At 40.0% G+C, this 19,927-nt stretch overlaps 1 protein-coding gene across 6 annotated transcripts in view; it reads left to right on the top strand.

The window, feature by feature from the left end:
• Window positions 1-19,927, top strand: part of CNTNAP5 (contactin associated protein family member 5) — an 801,874-nt gene that overhangs the window by 360,792 nt on the left and 421,155 nt on the right. For all 6 annotated transcript variants that reach the window (XM_027056014.2, XM_027056013.2, XM_053214870.1 and 3 more), the window contains one exon: window positions 9,585-9,788. In XM_027056014.2, the coding sequence (XP_026911815.1) occupies window positions 9,585-9,788 (204 nt within the window). The remainder of the gene's footprint in view (window positions 1-9,584; window positions 9,789-19,927) is intronic.

Here is a 19,927-nt window from a genome sequence, read left to right as displayed (position 1 = left end):
CTCTTCTATGAAGAGACAAATATACATGTACATGTGCAGTGAGAACATATTAACTAAAAAACACTGTGGTATTCTCTCATAGGTCAGCATTTCTGATGAATCTGAAATAACAGTTATTATTGATTGAGGTTCTTAAAACTACTTCAGTAGGCAACACACATGACTCACTAGTCCCCTCTCTGCTAGGCTTTGGAGATATAGAAATATATAGGACAATATGAACTCAGGAGTTTTAATAGCTTTAAAAAAAAAAAAAAAGCAGACATAGAGTGCCTGCGTGGCTCAGTCAGTTAAGCATCTGACTTCAGCACAGGTCGTGATCTCTGGTTCATGGTGTTCGATCCCCACGTCAGGCTCTGTGCTGACAGCTCAGAGCCTGGAGCCTGCTTCGGATTCTCTCTCTCTCTCTCTCTCTCTCTCTCTCTCTCTTTCTCTCCTCCTCCTCTCCTGCTCATGCTCGCTCTCTCTCTCTCTCTCTCTCTCTCTCAAAAATAAAACATTAGTATTAAAAAACAAAAATAAATAAAAAAGGCTGACAGATTCTTATAAACGTGGGGTTAAGGAAGCGAGGTGTTTTGTAAGGCCAGAAAAGGAGGGGAAATCCACAGCTAACCATTTTTCCTGATGAATTGATGTTTGTCTGCCTGCTCTGTACTTTGACTGACTGTATGGCTCTGATTCCTGTGACCCTTATGCTAATGGGTATGATTTTAAAGGAGCCTTAGGAGGCAAAATGGACTGATAGTTAGATCAGCCACTTTCCGCAGCCATGGGCTTCCTCACAAAGGCCAAGGCCTTGCCCCCTATAGTTTGTGTTACATTTACTCTCTGTTGAAATGGTCACTGGAGTGACTTCTTCACTGATGGTACTCAGCTAGAATCATTAACAAGGGGTATTCAGTTTCTCCCCCCAAATGAAACCATGGTCAATCTTTTTTAAGACAAAAATACCAGGGCCCCTGGGCGGCTCAGTCAGTTTGGCGTCCAACTCTTGGCTGCGGCTCAGGCCACGATCTCATGGTTTCATGAGTGTGAGCCCCGCCTCAGGCTCGGTGCCGGTGGTGTGGAGCCTGCTTGGGATTCCCTCTCTCTCTCTCTCTCTCTCTCTCTCTCTCTCTCTCTCTGCCCCTATCCCACTCACACTGTCCCTGTCTCTCAAAAATAAACTGTAAAAAAGTAAAAGAAAAAGAAAAAAAATACCCATTAGTTTTATGGTGGGAAATTACAGCTGTTTTCTCCAATGTTGACCCTCCTACTTAAATGACGTTCATTGTTCGAACTCCCTTTCACGGGGAACGTTTGTGTGTTGCGGCTGAAGGTTACTGGCGATCTGGAAGGCAAGCAGACAGTTCATAACTGTGTTATGCTATTTGCACACCAAAGGCTGCCTGCTCAGGACTGGGCTTTGCCTTGATGCCTCCTTCTGGGGACTTGTGAATAAGATTTGTGAAACAGTACCCCTTTAACAAAACCTTCTGTTAACCTGTCACGCCTTAGTGGCTGTCACCTGCCACTTCCCGTGGTCTTCCCTGTACCTTTTTCCTTGGGGTGACCCAGTCCTGGGCCATACTGTTGTGACAACAGTTTAGTTGTCCAACGCTCCCCTTCCATCCCACATATGTCTACTTGGGCTGAAAGTTAAACAGACTGTAATTATGCTTCCCTTTATCACCTCCTACTCCACCAGAGTGATTCATTTGCTGGGTGTTCGTGTCACTGTGTCTGTGTCCCCGGATGGAACGACCCATGTCTCAATCATCTGCATCTCATAGCTCAGCATAGTGACCAAAAAGAGTACAAAATAGGCCCAAGATCTGCCAGTGGACTTAAGAATAAACAGCCAAAGCATCTCTACTGTTTATAGAATTCCTTAAAGTGAGTACATTATTTGGGTATAATTCTTCGTAGCTCGTGAACAGTCCAGTTGAGCTACAAACTTCAAGTGTGTTCAGAGATGTCTATATGTGTAAGATATCCAAAAATCCCTGGGCGTTTTAAGAAGGCAAGTCTGACTGTCAGAGCTAAAAATTCTATCTGCTAAAGTTAGGGTTGAAATTCAAAGTTTTTTGTTTGTTTGTTTTTGGTTTTTTTTTGTACTCTGGCTGTTTTTTATGTTGTCTTCTTGAGATCCATTCTGTGCTTTCCCTGCTGTCTATCGTACATAGAAATGTCAGAAGTTCCGTGAGGAAAGCGCTTCTTAGGGATTGTCAGTGCTAACTTTGGAAACTGACATTGCTTTCATAGTTCATCTGAGGTTATCATTAGCTTCTGATAAGGCCTGGCAAAGTCGGGATTGGTAGAGGATCTGTGTAAGCGCGAGCCGACTGTGGAAACCTTTGTGCTTTGCGGATTGCTAGCCAAAGCCCCCGAGTCCTCGGTGCAAGCATATGGTCTGAATAATAATCATTTTTCTTATATAATGTATCATAAGATAAGCTTCAACCTGTGATTGTATTGAAAATCATGTTTGCTGTGAACAGCCAAAGAGTCTGAGTGGGACTAATTGTCTCAGGGTGAATCGATGGTGTCCTCTGTCAGCTTTGAGCTTGGGCTTCTGTGTCTATGAGAAAACAGACTCTGTGTCCTGGGCCCACACCAGCATCCTTCTCAGCTCACTTGGGGATTTGAGCTTGGAATCTTTAATTCAGTGGAGCCCTTTTTTTAGCTGGTTTGTTGACAAGCTACCAACATCCATCAAATATGCCAGAGTATGCCTCCAGAACTCTGTCTTTCTCAGAAAACAAGCTCTGACAGCTGGGTCAGCAATTATGGGCCCAGTGGGAAATCGGCCAGTGCTGGCATTTCTCAGTACTGCTGGGATGGAGGGGAGTATGTGCTGGTTTTATCTTGACCTAAAAGGACAGCTTTGTGGGCTGTAGGACCTACCTGCCCATATCCTGCACCTTTTTGGGTCCCCACATGGGCTCTCCTTCATATTCTGGAGAAATCTGCCAATGTATAACCACCTTAATGGGCCACAAATTGAATGGAATTAAATTCACAGAACGAGATCCTAAAAATTGATTTTGAGAGAGAGGAAGATTGTCCACTCTGGGAACTAAATATCTAACAGCTGTCTTCTCTGCAAGAAGAAATTGGGGAATGCCGCTGGGGAGGGGCGGGACGGGTAGCCAGGACTGGAATGTGGGCTGACCAAACAATACAGTGGAGTTTATCACTGTCTTCCTGTGCTGAACATGGGTGCTCACATGTGTTGAGGGAGGTCAACAAATTTTGAATATAAGAATGTCTTACTGAAGTGAGACCACAGAAATATACTAAGAAAGGGGGTTTGAGCTTAGTGGAGATAGTGAGGGTGGGGAAGGCATTCCACGTCTACCCTAAAAAAAGCCTCTCAGAAGTTTGTGTGGTTTCCCTGGTCCTCTTAGGAACAGCACTGCTCTGAGCGAAAAAAGAAGTACAACAGAGTGGGGACACCAGGAAAATTCATATCAACTTTTAAGGAAAAGAAAACTTCCTATTTAACATTATCTTCCTTTTCAAGTTTATTTATTTATTTTGAGAGAGAGAGAAAGAGAGAGTAGGGGAGGGGCAGAGAGAGAGAGAGGGGAAGGAGAATCCCACACACCATGAGATCAATCCCAGTGTGGGACTAGATCCCACACACCATGAGATCATTACCTGAGCCAAAATCAAGAGTTGGACGCTTACCCACCTTGAGCCAGCCGGGAGTCCCATCCTTATCTCCCTTTTAAATTGGCATCTCCTTTCTTGTATTCACATTCCCACACACATACATACTCTCTAGAGCATGATTCATTCTCCTTGTACAAAGTCATGCACATTCTCCTTGGGCATGAGATGTAAGTTTTGTTGTATCTTCACACCCATCCATTTTTTCAGAGGAAACATTGATGGTTTCCGGGTCACACAACTTATTACCATGTGTATGCCTTTGGGCAAGGTACATAATCTTTCTGTGCTTTGGCTTCCCCATGTTACACATAGGGAAAAATATGGACGTTGCAGCGCTGTTGAGAACGTTAAATCAGGCAATATGTCCTAATTTGCTCCTTTTTTTCCCCTAGAGAATGGATTACTTCATCCACAGTAAGAAATTTCTATGGGTGGCTTAGAGAGGCTGTGATAAAGGACACAAAAGATATATTTAGTTTTGTCAGTTATTTTCTTGGTGCTCTTAAAACTATATTCTGAGGTGATTACATACTTTTCCACCTGCCAGTAGGGGCCTATCTCTACCCATTAAGCACCTTGCAACACACTTCATTTTCCTTCACTTCCCTTCCCTTCCCTTCCCTTTCCTTCTCTTCACTTCTCTTCTCTTCTCTTCTCTTCTCTTCTCTTCTCTTCTCTTCTCTTCTCTTCTCTTCTCTTCTCTTCTCTTCTCTTCTCTTCTCCTCTCCTCTCCTCTCCTCTCCTCTCCTCTCCTCTCCTCTCCTCCTCTTCTCTTCTCTTCTCTTCTCTTCTCTTCTCTTCTCTTCTCTTCTCTTCTCTTCTCTTCTCTTCTCTTCTCTTCTCTTTCCCTTCCCTTCCCTTCCCTTCTCTTCCCTTCCCTTCCCTCCTCCCTTCTCCTCTCCTCTCCTCTCCTCTCCTCTCCTCTCCTCTCCTCCCCTCTCCTCTCCCCTCCTTTCCTTTTTTTTTTCTTGGTATTTTTAAAAAGAATCTTCTTTCAGTTGCTTGTAAAACATGAATGAAGGTGTTCATGTCTGTAACCAGACCCCATGCCACAAATTAAATCCTGAAAGTACTGAATGAGAGAATCAGGACAAAGTGATTACAATAATAAATAAAGAGAGAAAAGCAGTGTATTACAGAATTGTTTTTCTTCACAACCACAATTTAAAAATATTTTCATTTTTCTGTAAACTTTTCTTTTTCTCTTTAACTTCCTGTTTCTTCTTCTGAGAAATGGTTGACACATTTTACGTGTGACTCCATATTTCAAAAGGTTCAGTGTGTTTGCCTGAAGTCTCTTGGATTGTCAAAGTGTCTTTCTCATTAGTCATTGGTGGCCTTGGGTGGAAAGCCTCCACTCTGCACCAGGCCAAGTCTGTCTTTCTAGAGGGGGCCTTTCACCTCTGCGCTGGCGAGCATGTGTCTGCAGGGAAAGCACTTGTCACATCCCAGGTGGCTGAGCATGTACTTCCAGGGAAATTAACCCTCTGAGTGTGAATGGGTAGCCAGACTCTTAAATGGTGGGGACAGGTAACATGACAGGAAGTTAAGGGACAATCGGCAGTAATACCTTTGAGCATGGTTTCCTTACTGGGCCCCTAAGTCATTTCACAGGTGTTTCTGGACAGCATAATGTCCTGGGCCCAATGCTGGGCTCTGAGTCAATGAGGTGGTTAATACACATCTGACCCCTGCCCTCATGGGATGCTCTGTCATGCTGGAAACAACCAAGTGTCAAATACCATTTGGGAGGCGCATTGTGAAGGAAGTATCGGGGCATTTAGGGAAAACTCGCTAATCCCTAACCCGTTATGGAATGGCCAAGCACCTGCCTGACAGCTGGAAATGAGAGTGTCAGTGAGACAGGGGTGGACCTCGTGTAAGTGCTCAGCACATGCAGAGTGGGTAAAGTCAGGTGGGGCAGGTTGGAATCCTGGCTCTGCCCCTTGCTAACTTCATACTTCTGCACCTCTTTGAACCACAGTTTCTTCACTTGTAAAACTGGAACCCAAATAGTAGGTTCCTCATAGGCTGATTGAAATCAAGATCACATAAATCTATATCTGTATCTGTATAGATATAGATATACATATAGATACAGATATAGATATAGATACAGATACAGATACAGATACAGTTATAGATATACATGACATCACAGGGCTCATGGCGTGTGCTCTCTACATATCCAGACCCCCCACGTTGCACATGCATGTACGTTGAAAGTACATTGTGCATACAGTGGACTCAGGGTTGGGGAAGGAAGTCAAAGATGAGGTGGGAAAGCAAGAAGGCCAGATTACAGGAAGTCTCAGAGACAGAATTTAATTCTCAGTGTAAAGGGAGTTCACTGAAGGGCTTCAGTGAAGGTGATGGGTAATGTTACTTATGTTTTATGAAGATGAGAGAATGGGTCAGAGGGAAGTAGCAAACGTACAATCAGGGACGGCAGTTACAAGGCTATTTTAAGACTATGAAGGTGATGATGTAGGCTTGAATGCATACCTGCTCAGTGTGATATGACAGATACTGAATCAACTGTGTTCTTTGGATCGTCTTCATACCATGCACAAATCTTTACCACTGTAAGTAATGCCTTTGGATTAATGATGGATGAGATGAGGGGTGTGAGATACTGACTCTTCATTTCCAGGTACGGTTTATGGAATTCTCATGACGACTTCGTAGGGTAGGCTTTGCTTAGCCCTATTGTACAGATAAGAAGACTGAAGCTCAAAGACATCACTTGAGTTGCCTCAAGTCTTCCAGCTTATAAATGGCAAGACCATAATTGAAACCCAGGACTGTTAGACTTCCAACAATATTTGTTGTTTTTGTTCCTGTCGATTGCCTCTGCCTCCTTTAGGTTTCATGGCAATAGGGAGATGTGTTTTCTTGGAGGTAACCTAGGTCATCAACACTTATATCACCAAATTAGTTACTAGATTAGCCAGACATTAGAGGGAACATAATGCAGGTCATAAGTGCTGTGATGGATCAGGAGGGAGGGGAGTAGGGCCGTGGAGTGGAGAGAGTTCCTGTGTACTTCAAGCTGAGACACAGGGCACAAGGTGTGTCTGTGAAGTAATAACACACTCCCTGTTTACTCATGAAAGCATTTGTCCCACACCCACAGACAATAGAGTGTTTCAGCTTTCTGTTCCCATAACACTGGGTATACTCTCTATTAGAGCTCGTAATAGCCCATACTAGTGTGGCTGTCCATAAATAGTATGTGTTGTATCAATTCACTCAACAGCAGGCTCCTAAGGACCCAGTTTCTTACCCAGAGTCTGGTGCAGCGACAGAGGGGGACAATTGGAAGAGAGTATGGATTCATAATGTATGCACCCAGCACTCATGAAGAATTGCAAATAGAGTGTGAGACCTGGGCAGTAATCCATTGATTCAAAAAATGGAAAAATGGAATAGCACCATTTTGGGTGAGAAAGTGGAGTGTGACCACCAGATTGGACTGGTTAGGAACTCAGGTCCCTCCAGTCATTCCAATCTTATTAATACCCCTACTACCTATCATTGATGTAACACAATGTGTCAGACATGATGGCATCACTTTGTACGTATTGTCACTTTATATGTATTAGCACATTTAACTCTTACTGCAGTCTTCTCTGAAGAATGTTAAGTACCCCATTTTACAGAGGAGGAAATCAAGTCTCAGAGAGATAGAGTTGCCCAAGGTGACTCAGCTAGCAAGCTATGACTATCATTGTTTAAAATCCATGACCTTATCTACGCATGGACTCATTACAACATAACTGATGACATATTGTTGTCTGTGGCCTCCATTTGCTTTGGATAGGAGTCCAGTTCAGGGGACAGGTGTAGGGGTAGCGATGGGTGGTATGGGAAGGGTCTAAGGGAGGTGGGAATTGATGAAAACCTCTGTAGCTGAAGTATTTCTTTCTAGGGTCTAAGGAGTCCTCAGCAACCTTTTGGTTTGAATCACTTTGTTCCTTAGGAATAAATTGCTAAATTGCATCTTAAAACTAATTACAGTAAAAGTATGATTTCACTTTTACTTTCATTTCATAATTTTGGCTTTACAAAGAATGTTTCTAGATCCTTGGCCAAAATAATATACTTAATTTATCATTGTGTATGCTCAAGCCGAGCATTTTAATTGCTTGATGAATAATGAAAAATTGAGTTTTTATGAGTGCTTGGTTTCAAATAAGACCAATCCCACCCCTTCCATACACCATTCACCACTGTCCCACCCACATAAGATGGTAAATAATGAATCTGTTTCAAGTTATATTAAATAGTCTTGAATTTTTTCTATTGTAAAAGTAATAAGTGTTCGTTGTAAAAGTTTTTGTAATTAAAAAAAATAGGAAAACTAATGTGAAAATAACATAGAACACCTCCCAAGTAGAGTCTCTATTAACTTATTTTTAAGGACTTACTTTTTTAAAGAGTGGTTTTAGATTCACAGCAAAATTAAGTATGCAGATTTCCCACATACCGCCTGCTTCCACATATACAGATCCTCCCCTGTTGTCAGCATTCCCTGCCAGAATGGTGAATTTACTACAATTGGTGAACCTACCGTCCCCATAATTTTGCCTTTTCTAGAACATCATACCGTTGGAATCATACAGTAGCCTTTTCAGATTGGCATATTTCACTTGGTAATACACATTTAAATTTCTTTCATGTCTTTTCATGGCTTGCTAGCTCATTTCTTTTTAGTGCTGAATAATATTCCACTGTCTCGATATACCAGTTTATTTATACATCCACCTACTGAAGGACATCTTGGTGGCTTCCAAGATTTGGCAATTATGAATAAAGCTGCTATAAACATCCATGTGCAGATTTTTGCATGAACATAAGTTTTCAACTCCTTTGTGTAAATACCAAGCAGTGAGGCTGCTGGGTGGTGTGATGAGAGTATGTTTAGTTTTATAAGAAGCCACCAAATTGTCTTCCAAAGCAGCTGTACCATTTTGCATTCCTTCCACAAATGAATGAGAGTTCCTGTCACTTCACATCTTCACCAGCATTTCTTGTTGTCAGTGTTCAGTATCTCATTCTTGTTTTAATTTGCCTTTTCTTAATGATACATGATGTGGAGCATCTTTTCATATACTTACTTGTCATTTCTATAATTTCTTTGGGGAGGTGAGAATCCCTATTAACATTTTGACAAACAATTTTCAGATATGTTTATGCATATCTACAAAGTGAGTTGATTTAAATCACGATCTTTCTCTTGACTTTCTCTTCGTTGCTTTAACAATAGTAATTGAACACTTTTTATATATAAAAACTGAAACGAGAGCTATCACTGACACAGGATAAGTCAGGGATGGTAAGGGTGCCATATATTTGCCTTCCCTATACAAACAGCAAGTTTTCCTTTACCGCATATTCTTTTCTACTGAACTCAGAGGAGACCTCACAATATTTTTCAACACAGGTTCTAAGAAGACAGTACTATTCAGTTAATTGTGGAATGATAGACTGTATTTTTCCATCTCTAACCTTGAACCTGAGATGAGGAGGTCAAGTGGCTCCAGATATCGGAAACAAATTGATAATGAAGGTCAATCATGAGAGATTATTACTACCAGGCACCTGACACTGTAGAGCCTGATGTAGGTACTTATGGTATTCTCACCCTGTCCCCTCAAGCAAAATATGACATATCACTAATGAGGGGTTTTACTTCCAGGCTACAAATCAGTTCACTTTGATTCAGTGTGTGATGCTTGCTTATAAATGAATAATCCCCCTTGAGTCTATTAAGTTGAGCCTAGTCTATATGCTTCCTGTTGAGATGGGACCTTCCCAATGTCAAGAACATTCCTATAACTTGGACAACTAAGATGGGAAGCAGGAAGAGCAATTATGAGGATATTAACTGATCTCTCTCTCTCTCTTTCTCTCTCTCTGCCCAGAGTCAGATGTCGCTGACTTTGATGGCCGAAGCTCCCTTCTGTACAGGTTCAATCAGAAGCTGATGAGCACTCTCAAAGATGTGATCTCTCTGAAATTCAAGAGCATGCAAGGAGATGGGGTCCTGTTCCATGGAGAAGGTCAACGTGGAGACCACATCACTCTGGAGCTCCAGAAGGGGAGGCTCGCCCTACACCTCAACTTGGGTAGGGTCAGGCTTTGCTCCTTTCTATGTAGAGATAGCAGGAACTCCATTTTGTAGTGGGTCACAGTTCCTTATTGCCCAGGTGTTATCAGGTGAAAATTGCTGGAGCTCAGTGTAAGTGGTGTTTTCCCCTTTTACATGTCAGAGAAGAAAAAATTACCATTTTGTGAAATAGTTAAGCTGTACATAGCATTCTTTGAAACAAGATAGAATTGGCCTGTATGGAGCTCTACAAGTTCATTGCTATCATGTATCTATGTATCTATGTATCTATCTATCTATCTATCAATCATCTATCTATCTTTTTTAGTAATAGAATTTAATTTGAGCACATTTAACACACATGAACATATATTTTTTTTAAATTTTTTTTTCAATGTTTTTTATTTTATTTTTGGGACAGAGAGAGACAGAGCATGAACGGGGGAGGGGCAGAGAGAGAGGGAGACACAGAATCGGAAACAGGCTCCAGGCTCCGAGCCATCAGCCCAGAGCCTGACGCGGGGGCTCGAACTCATGGACTGCGAGATCGTGACCTGGCTGAAGTCGGACGCTTAACCGACTGCGCCACCCAGGCGCCCCAGAACATATATATTTTTTAAACTGAGTTGAATCCTCAGCAGCTTTTTTTTAAGTTTATTTATTTTTGAGACAGAGAGAGACAGCATGAATGGGGGAGGGGCAGAGAGAGAGGGAGACACAGAATCGGAAGCAGGCTCCAGGCTCTGAGCCATCAGCCCAGACCCCGATGCAGGGCTCGAACTCATGGACCGCGAGATCGTGACCTGAGCTGAAGTCAGACACTTAACCGACTGAGCCACCCAGGCGCCCCCATGAACATATATTTTAATGAAGCTTGCTCATAATCTATTCTGATTGGTATATTTATGACCAATCATAAATTGGTACATTTATGAAAGTTGAATCCCAAGAGAAAAATAGAGAAGACACATTTTAATTTATTTGGTTTCTTTCTTCTTTCTTTCTCTCTCTCTCTCTCTTTTGTTTGTTCTTTCTTTATCTTTCTGTTTTTCTGTCCTTTTTCTGGTTGAAGGGAGATAGAGGGTTATATGTATAGTGGGAAAGTCTAAGTTTCTAGGCAAACACAGTTTCCTTCAAGTGCCCTGGTTGTGCCAGGATGAAGCCTAGACTTGCCAAATACCAGTTAATTTGGTACAGAATGTCCTCCTGCCTTCTGTGCATTGAGGACACTGGCCTCCTCCTGTGGGCTGGCACCCAGCATGGCCTCACCACAGGCAGGCCATCATTGTAATCAACTTCCTATTCCAGGGAACAAAAGAGAAAGGAACAGCCTCCTTTGTGTGCTCAAAGGTACTTCTGAAGGAAGAGTGAGACAAGTGCTGACGGCAGGGGGCAGAATTCCCAGAGGTGCAAAAGCAAACCTAAAAGCTCTTCCGTAGAGAAAGAAACCAAAAGAAAAAAAACAAACACACACACACACACACACACACACACACACACACAAAAACCAAACAAACAAACAAAAAAAAACCACGAGCCCATGCTGAAGGAACAGCAAGTGCCATTCCTTATGAGAATGATTCCCTGCCTCTCATTCATATTTGTTAGCATTTGGGAAAGGGACGGTTATGGTACTTGTGGAAGATAATTATCACTAAGTATTCGCTATCAGAGTAAAGAAGGACAGTCATAGCAGAATTGAGTTTGTAAGTTCAAGTTGCATGGAAAGCTGGAAAAAAATCTCAAGTATACTTTCACAATTAGGAGGAGAGACATAAGAATAAAGATTAGTGTGGACTCATCCCAAAAGCCAAACTATGTAAGCCTCTATTTTGAGTCATTTCTGAGTATCTTCTTACCTACCATGGTGAATATTGGCAGGGGTAACAGGGAAAACATCTGGAATCCCAAGTTTAATTCATAAAATTGACATCTAGTGCATTAGATTAAATATCCACCAAAAGCATCCTTAGAAGCAGAATTTTACCCAGAAGAAAGCAGCAAGAGGATTTGCTAGTAACCTGATTAATTGTATTAACATACATGCAAAAGCAACTCAACAATGAATTATCTGAAGGGCGGGCATACACATATTCAGCAAAAGATGTATCAGTTTATTAACTGGCCTTCAATTTTGAGGAAGGGACTGTGGATGAATGGAGTGGAGCCCCTCAACTGGCCATGCCTCAGAGAGCACTGTGCGTCGTGAGTGAAGTTACAATTATTTGTCAACGCCAGAGCAGGCGCCTTCTGATGACACTCAGTCTGCCAGTTGCTGCCATTCCCAATTATGTATGCTGTCCCTCTACAATGCTCTGCTCCAGCATGCCTAATCCAGTGTTGCAAACCAGTTTCACTCACAGTATTGGATGATGGAAAGGAGTAGGTGTGGTCACTCAACAGAACTGTTTTCATTGCAGACATGTGCCAGCTATTTGTTATGGGGAAAGTCACATAACCCACAAGCCTCTGTTTACCTATGTAGAATCCGGGGCTAAGGAATAACTGCCTTGTAGAGCATGGACACGAAAACCAAAAATATTATAAATTAATATTCCATGTCAGTAAGTGAACCTAATGAAGGATCCCAAAGATAAGCTCTTAATGTTGTTCATTTCTTCATCAAACAATATCCAAATGCCCTGTACTCTTCTCCATGCCAACCTTCCTGAAAAGAAATGGTGTATGAAATAAATAGGACCTATTCCTTGCAATGAAAAACAAGGCAAGTCTCTTTTCCCCAGATTCCATGTGCCCTGTTTTTCTAATCAGGATGGTGACAAAGTAAAACCTCATTGAGTGAATGATTCAGTAGTGAGAATATGTTCTTCATCTAGTCTGCATAGTTTGAGAATTTCTTCATCTTAGAAAATGAAATGCTGTGGATTTGAGTGTTCCCTGTACTTCCCTGTTTGAAGCAGCCACCTAACTTTCCTATAAATCAGTGCCAATTTGCATGTTTCTTCTCTAGAGAGACACTGCCACGTATCAGTTCCTTAGCCCTTCCTACCTCACAAATAGGCAGCAGGTCTCTGGAAGCACTAAGTTAAGGGCACAGGGGTTGATAACTGCTTTGATTTGCTCATAACAGACAATCTGTCATGTAGATTGCAAAAGGGCAGGACAACATTTGTTCATTTCTATAGCTCCAGAACTTAGGAAAACACCTGCCTAAAAATGAATACATTGGAAAAAGGAGGTTCCATCTAAAATAGCAGGGGCTGGCACAATGCATGTTGTTACCGTTGGGCTTGCTCACCCCAAGCCTGTGCACCTGGCTCCCTCATGTGCCACTCTCTCTCCTATGATGGCGCCCTGCTATTTATAAAATCCCCACAATGTGCTAGGATCCTAGCCAATCTTCAAAGCAGCCCTGTTAGGTGAACAAACCAAATTAGCCCAATTACCCATAAGGAATATTAAGATCAAAAAGAATAAATCACTTCAGTTTACACAGTTAGCTATAAGGTATCGCCACTGTTAAAATGTATTATATCCAATCCATTTTTTCACTGTTATGTTCAGATTATAAAATATATGTCAGTTTTAGAAAATCTGAAGAAAAAATAAAATCATTATATTTAAGAGAAAACAGTCACTTGAAATCCTACAATTCAGTCATCTCTGCTATTAATGCTTTAGTATATTTTTCAAATGTTTTTTTCTTAAATATTTATATAAACATTTTACATATTATACAAAATTCATGTTCTTTCTATGTTGCCACACAGCCTCCGGAATAGAAAGAATTAATGTTATGCATGATCATGTGTACCTCTTAATATTTTAAATTTTGTAAAAGAAATGAATCAAGAATAGAAAGAAAGAAGGAAGAGATGGATGTGAGGGGGGAGGGAGGAGGGGGAGAAAGAGAGGCAGAGAGAGAAGGAAGGAGGGAGAAAGAGAAAGAGGCAGAGAGAAGAATGAGGGGAGAAAAAGGGAGGGAGAGGGAGAGAGAAAGAGGAAGAAATAAAGAGGCAGAGAGGAAAGGAGAGAAGAAAGACAGGGAAGGAGAGAGAGCAAGAGAGACAGGAAGAGGAAGAGGCAGAGAGGGAGGGAGGGGAAGCAGGAGGGTGAGAGAAGGAATGAGGGAGGAAGAATCCAAGAATCCAAGATAGTGGGCTAAAGTATAGTGCTAGGCCAATGAAAGAGGTAGTTGTTTTTTTGTTTCTTTTTCTTGTTTTTTTTTTTTCATTTGTTTGTTTGTTTTTTGTTTTTTTTTTCCCTGCCCAGCTCTCATGGGCACTCCAGCAGCCTTTCCTTTAGTGACAATTCTCCAGTGTGTGTCCTTATCTAATCTGAGACTTTACAATTCAGCAATTCAGGAAAAGAGTGGAGGGGTTCAGCACCATGGACAGCTGCCAAGGCTCCTGCTTGGGAGTCCTATGGGCTGTGGTTCTTTTCAAGTGATGCTCTTTCCTGGCTGATTCACATTGCCTAGTTACCTCTACTGTGACTGACTTGGACAGGTCAGTTCTATGGTGAAATTGACCTAGGTCAACCCATTTAATTAATTTCTTAGGGTAAAGCAATATTTTTTTTTCCCTAAAAGTATTAATGGGAAAGCGATTTCTTCTCGTAAGGAGATCATAGAGACTCCTCTTCTCACTCTGTACATATCTCATTCACACTACCTGTGGCAGTCTGCCCTCTGCAGAATTCCAACGGCACAAACCCACACATACAGGTGGGAGAATCAAAGAGCTGAGACATTACATGACTGGGAAACTGTTGTAAGAACTAAGCAAGACATCAATAGTACATGTTGGTCATTCATCCTTACAAGAGTTCAGTGCCTTTGAATTGAGGCAGAATGTGCAATGTGCAGTAAATACAGCAGTAGTAAAGTGAGAATCCTGGAATAGCATAGACACACGTAAAGCAGTGTCCTTGGGGGAGTAAGCATAGGGTTCAGAGGCCAGAGCACTTGATTGAATATTCAATTTATTGTCATATCTGGAGATGTAGGTGATAGATCTGCATATTCTCCAAAAAGTAAAATGGACGTTTACTATACTTTTTTGAAATCTAGACATTTGAATAAGTCAACCCACATGTATTTATAAAATGTTTATCATGTTTCTGAGTTGGTACTGAATAGCATGGAAGATATTTTAAATATTGCCATTTTTGAGAGCCTGCACTTATGCTGTGTACCAGATACATTAAATACATATTTCATTTAAAATCACGATAGTCCTAAAAAACTATCCAAACCCATTTCCAGATGAAGAAACTGATGGTCAGTGATGTATAGTCAGTTGCCCAAGATCACACAGTTGCATTATATTAGACCTTGGATTAGAACCCTCTCCAGTCCTACCCCAATGCCCTGACATTAATAATTAAGACATTATAAATCTTTATGAAATAATTATATATTAAATATCATGAAGTCCAAGTTCATATGTTAAATTGTGACAATGGAAGGATCAGGGTGGGAGAGAGGAGCCCAAAAAAGCATTATGGATGAACCCCGACTTACCTGGGCATTTTATTATGAAAAATAGAGGAAGACAGGTGTTTCAAAGTATCATGGTGATAAGGTGCATCCCATTTTCCATAAATTTTGTCACTAATGTAGTAACAATTTGTTGAACAAGTATATTAAATCAGATGCTAAGCTAGCCACTGGGGGTTAAAAGTTCTATTTACCTGTCCCTGTATTCAGGGAGTTCTTAACCTGGTAAACTAATTATTTCTATTTACATTCTACCTTTTTAATTTTAATTTAAAAATAAAATTATGTATTATCAAAACCATATACCATAACTGTATTAAGATAGTGTTTTTATGAGGACTTTAAGTTACAAAACAGATGAACATAAGGGAGGGGAAGCAAAAATAATATAAGAACAAGGAAGGGGACAAAAAACCTAAGAGACTCTTAAGCGTGCAGAACAGAGGGTTACTGGAGGGGTTGTGGGAGGGCGGATGGGCTAAATGGGTAAGGGGCATTAAGGAATCTACTCCTGAAATCATTGTTGCACCACATGCTAACTAACTTAGATGTCAATTTAAAAAATAAATTAAATAAAAATAAAAAAAAAAGATAGTGTTTTTTAACATAGCAGCTGTCACAGAAGATGGATACAAATTAGGGGTCAGACTTGAACAACCATCCCTAAATCTGGCAAGTGTTTTATTGAATGAATTTTAGAAATTTCCTAACAATTAAAGAAGTATGTTTCATTGCTTTAGTGATACATAAATATTTTCTCTGATTTGAGAGTCAAATCCACCGGTGTCATGTGGCTTACTGTTAGCTTCTTGTTTTTGTTTTTGTTTTGTTTTGTTTTTTAATTTTTTAAATGTTTTTCTTTTTTTCCAGAAAGTCTCACTTGACCACTTAGGAAAATATTCATTAGCCCTGCATCTTGCCAAACAAGGGTCTTTGTAATACTGGATAGCCCATGGAGTTGAAATTTGCCTTCTTCTGCTAAATCTTAGGCTTCCCCCTTAGTGTTGCCCCATTTTTCTTTTCCACAACTTTTTGCTTTCCATCCATCAGACTCTTTCCTGCTAAGCTAAGCTGCATAACTCACACATGTGTATGGTGGGATGCAGAAGGTAAGAAATGAGGGTGAATGGAAGTATCTTTTTTTTTTTTTCCAATAAGGGTAACAGTGAGAATATTAGTGTTGGAATAAGATAGAGCTGGGTTGTAACCCTAACTCTGTGCTCTTGGGTGAGTCATGTGTCTTCTTTGACAGAGCTTTTTGCAGGGTTTTGGTCAGGAACGATTGAAACAACATGTATAAAGTGCTCACATTATGTGAGAAGTTTATAATATAAGTGAATACCGATGTTGATAATCTGAAAAATTAAAGGTGGAAAGGTTAGTTCTGAAGGTCAGATGGAGGCAGGCATTAGAGACTTCCATACGAGTGGCCGCCTATTTCCTGAACAGTAAAGGAAGCCCTTTCCACGAGTGACTTTTTGCAGAAATACAATCTGAAACAAGAGTTCCCTCTCCCTTTTGCTCAGGTGATCTGAAGTTCACCAATTGTGAAAGGTGATGTGGCATCTATGTTTGAACTGCTAACATAAGACCAAGCAAGAAGATCCAAACAAAGACGACTGTGGGTGAAAACCTAGTGATAATGTGTGCCCTTAGACAGAAAATGTTAAGTCTAAGGGTGGAGAAATTGACATGCATATCCACAGTATGTTGGCAGGGGACAAAGATGAGAAATTAAATCATAAATATTTTGGAAACATTACAAGCTTCCTGTAAAAATTGTTACCTGCTTTAGGGCCTTGAGAATATTTACATTGTTTCATTTTAAGTGTATCTCAAACCACATGAAAACAAGTGGTTTTTTGTTTTTGTTTTTGTTTTTGAGTAAAAGGTTGTTTTATTCCCTAACATGTTCCTGGTCTAAAAGGTAACTTCTGCACATTTTTGTCTTTGACCTCTACAGTTGCCCATGGGCATTTTTATCTTGCCTTAAGAAATTGGAAACTACTGAAAGCTAGTGGTCGAACCTCACTTGCCACTGAGGAAAAACTTGAAATATGTATTTCAGGATAAAGAGTTTGATAATCTCTTGAGAATTAAGTGTTTCTTAATTTCTAATAATGGACATGTCTTGGTAAGATAGAACATTTCCTAGGACTAACATTCATCTTTCTTTATGGTAACATCTAGTGTAGGTACAATTCAAAACATCCTTCTTGATGAATTTCAGAAATTCCCTGTTTCCCCAATTGTTTAAACAAACTAATTTTCACTCAGTTTGTTTTAATACAAGATTTCTGAATGTTAGCGTAGGATGATTGATGGAGGTGTGGGTGAAATTCATTCACATCCTCCACTTTTTTGGTAATAAAGAAGTAACTTGTACTGCAGGGAATAGTCAGTAATTTACACATCACTTCTATATAGTTTTCAATGAACCAGGAATGCATGATAAGGAATTTGTTTTTAATGAATTTTATTATTTTTCTCATTATCAAAGATAGTTATGCCCACTCTAAAAACAGCGGGAAAAAAAAAAGAAATCAAAGCCTCTTAATATTTTAGTAAATGCATTTTTTTGTTTATTTTCACGTAGTGCTTATCTGTTTCCTTTCCATACTTGTTACTTAGTCTTTATATATACTTTTCTATCCTACCTTTTTATAATTTATTTTAAGGTTTTTTAATATTTATTTATTTTGGGGCACCTGGGTGGGTCAGTCGGTTGGGCGTCCGACTTCAGCTCAGGTCATGATCTCCGGGTCTGTGATTTCGAGCCCTGCCTGGGGCTCTATGCTGACAGCTCAGAGCCTGGAGCCTACTTCCTGTTCTGTGTTTCCCTCTCTCTGGCCCTCCCCTGCTCACACTGTGTCTCACTCTTTCTCTCAAAAAGAAATAAACATTAATTTTTGTTAATGTTTATTTCTTTTTGAGAGAGAGAGAAAATCCCAAACAAGTTCTACACTATCAGCACAGAGCCCAACATGGGGCTTGATCTCATGACCATGCAATCATGACATGAACTGAGATCAAGAGTCAGAGGCTTAACTGACAGCCACCAGGCTTCGCCCCTGCCTTTTTATACTTTAAATCAGGAAGGTGCACACTATTTAATACCCCTTTTATTAAATGTTATTTTTTAATGTTATCAAAAAATGGCAGTTACTACTGAGTATACTTTTGAAATGATATAAATACTTTGTATGTATCATTTAGATTCATATGTAATATTCCATCTGGTGATTCTACCTAAGTTTACTCAAAGTTTTTTTTTTTGTCTCTTTCCAAACGATTAGACATTATCTCTAATATTTAAATTATTAGATATTCTTAAAACATTCATATTTTAATTTTAGTTAGTTTTTTTTTTTAGAAGAGACTTCCAGAAAGTAGGTTACTAAGTAAAAAGTTACGAACATTTTTTAGTTCCTAAGTATGTCTTGATTTTTTTTTTTTCAAAAGAATTGGTGGGATTTTCTTTTGCATTATTTTTGGGCAATAAATAAATTTGACCAGGTAAGTAAACAATGTAAAGAAGGAACAATGTTAATTCACCTTTGAGGGCAGGTCAACAAATTGCTATAAATATTCATGAATTTCATAACCTATTTTGCATGAGAAGATAAGTGTGTTAATTAAGGTTCATGTTTTCATTAGGTGCAGTAAGACAGAAGTAGCTGCCTTTTATTTAAGAAGATATACAGTGTTGTTCCTCTGAAGTTTTAAAATTATGAGCAGGATTATTGGCTGAAATAGCAAACTTGGTGCAGTAAGATTAGGGTGTGGGAGAGGAAGGCTGACTTTAATGTTGATGAGGGTATGTACTGATGGGATTACAGAAGCTACTTCCTCTTCCCAGGTGTTCTGAGGCATGACAGTGGTGGTGATGGTGGTTCCAGTGGATAGAAGTAGGTAGACTATGGTGGTAGCAGCCAACTTGGAAATTTACTCCTTGAAGTTTCAGAATTTAAAGATCCCAATATACATGCCCAGAGAACCTTGATCCAATCAGGGTAACATATCAACTCATCCAATTTAGTATTACATTTGGAAGTTGTACACCTGGCTTACTTACAAAAAAAAAAAAAAAAATCACCTAAGGATTTTAAAACAACGGATCAGGGACATATAGTTAGCTATTTAAAAAGACAAAATAGGAGTGGGGGGTGCTGGGTGGCTCAGTCAGTTAAGCTTCTGACTTTTGGTTTCAGCTCAGGTCATGATCTCATGTTTGTGAGTTCGAGCCATGCATCTGGCTCGGCACTGACACAGGGGAGCCTACTTGGCTCTCTTGCTCTCTCTCTCTCTCTCTCTCTCTCTCTCTGCCCTTCCCCTGGTTGCTGTCTATCTCTTAAAATAAATTAAAATACGCTTTAAAAAGATAAAATAAAGGAGGAACTCTACCTTATGTCATATGCATCGGAATAAAATTCAAATGAAATGAAGTGGAAAAAATGGGAGAATTCTTTAATGATCTCAAAATGGAAGGGCATTAAAGTATAACAAAAGTACATAAAACAAGCCATAAATGAAAAAGAAAATGGTGGCTTTTTCAACTAAGAATGTCTGAATGACAAAAAAAATTTAAAAATAGAAAAAAAATTTAAAGTGAAAGCAAAAAACAAAGAACAGCAACAAGGTATTGGCATCATTCACATTACAGACAATGGACTAAATACAAATTGATAAGGAATTTG

This window comes from Acinonyx jubatus, chromosome C1, assembly GCF_027475565.1.
Source record: "Acinonyx jubatus isolate Ajub_Pintada_27869175 chromosome C1, VMU_Ajub_asm_v1.0, whole genome shotgun sequence".
In the NCBI taxonomy this organism is placed as follows: domain Eukaryota; kingdom Metazoa; phylum Chordata; class Mammalia; order Carnivora; family Felidae; genus Acinonyx; species Acinonyx jubatus.
This window is presented reverse-complemented; position numbering and strand designations above follow the sequence as displayed.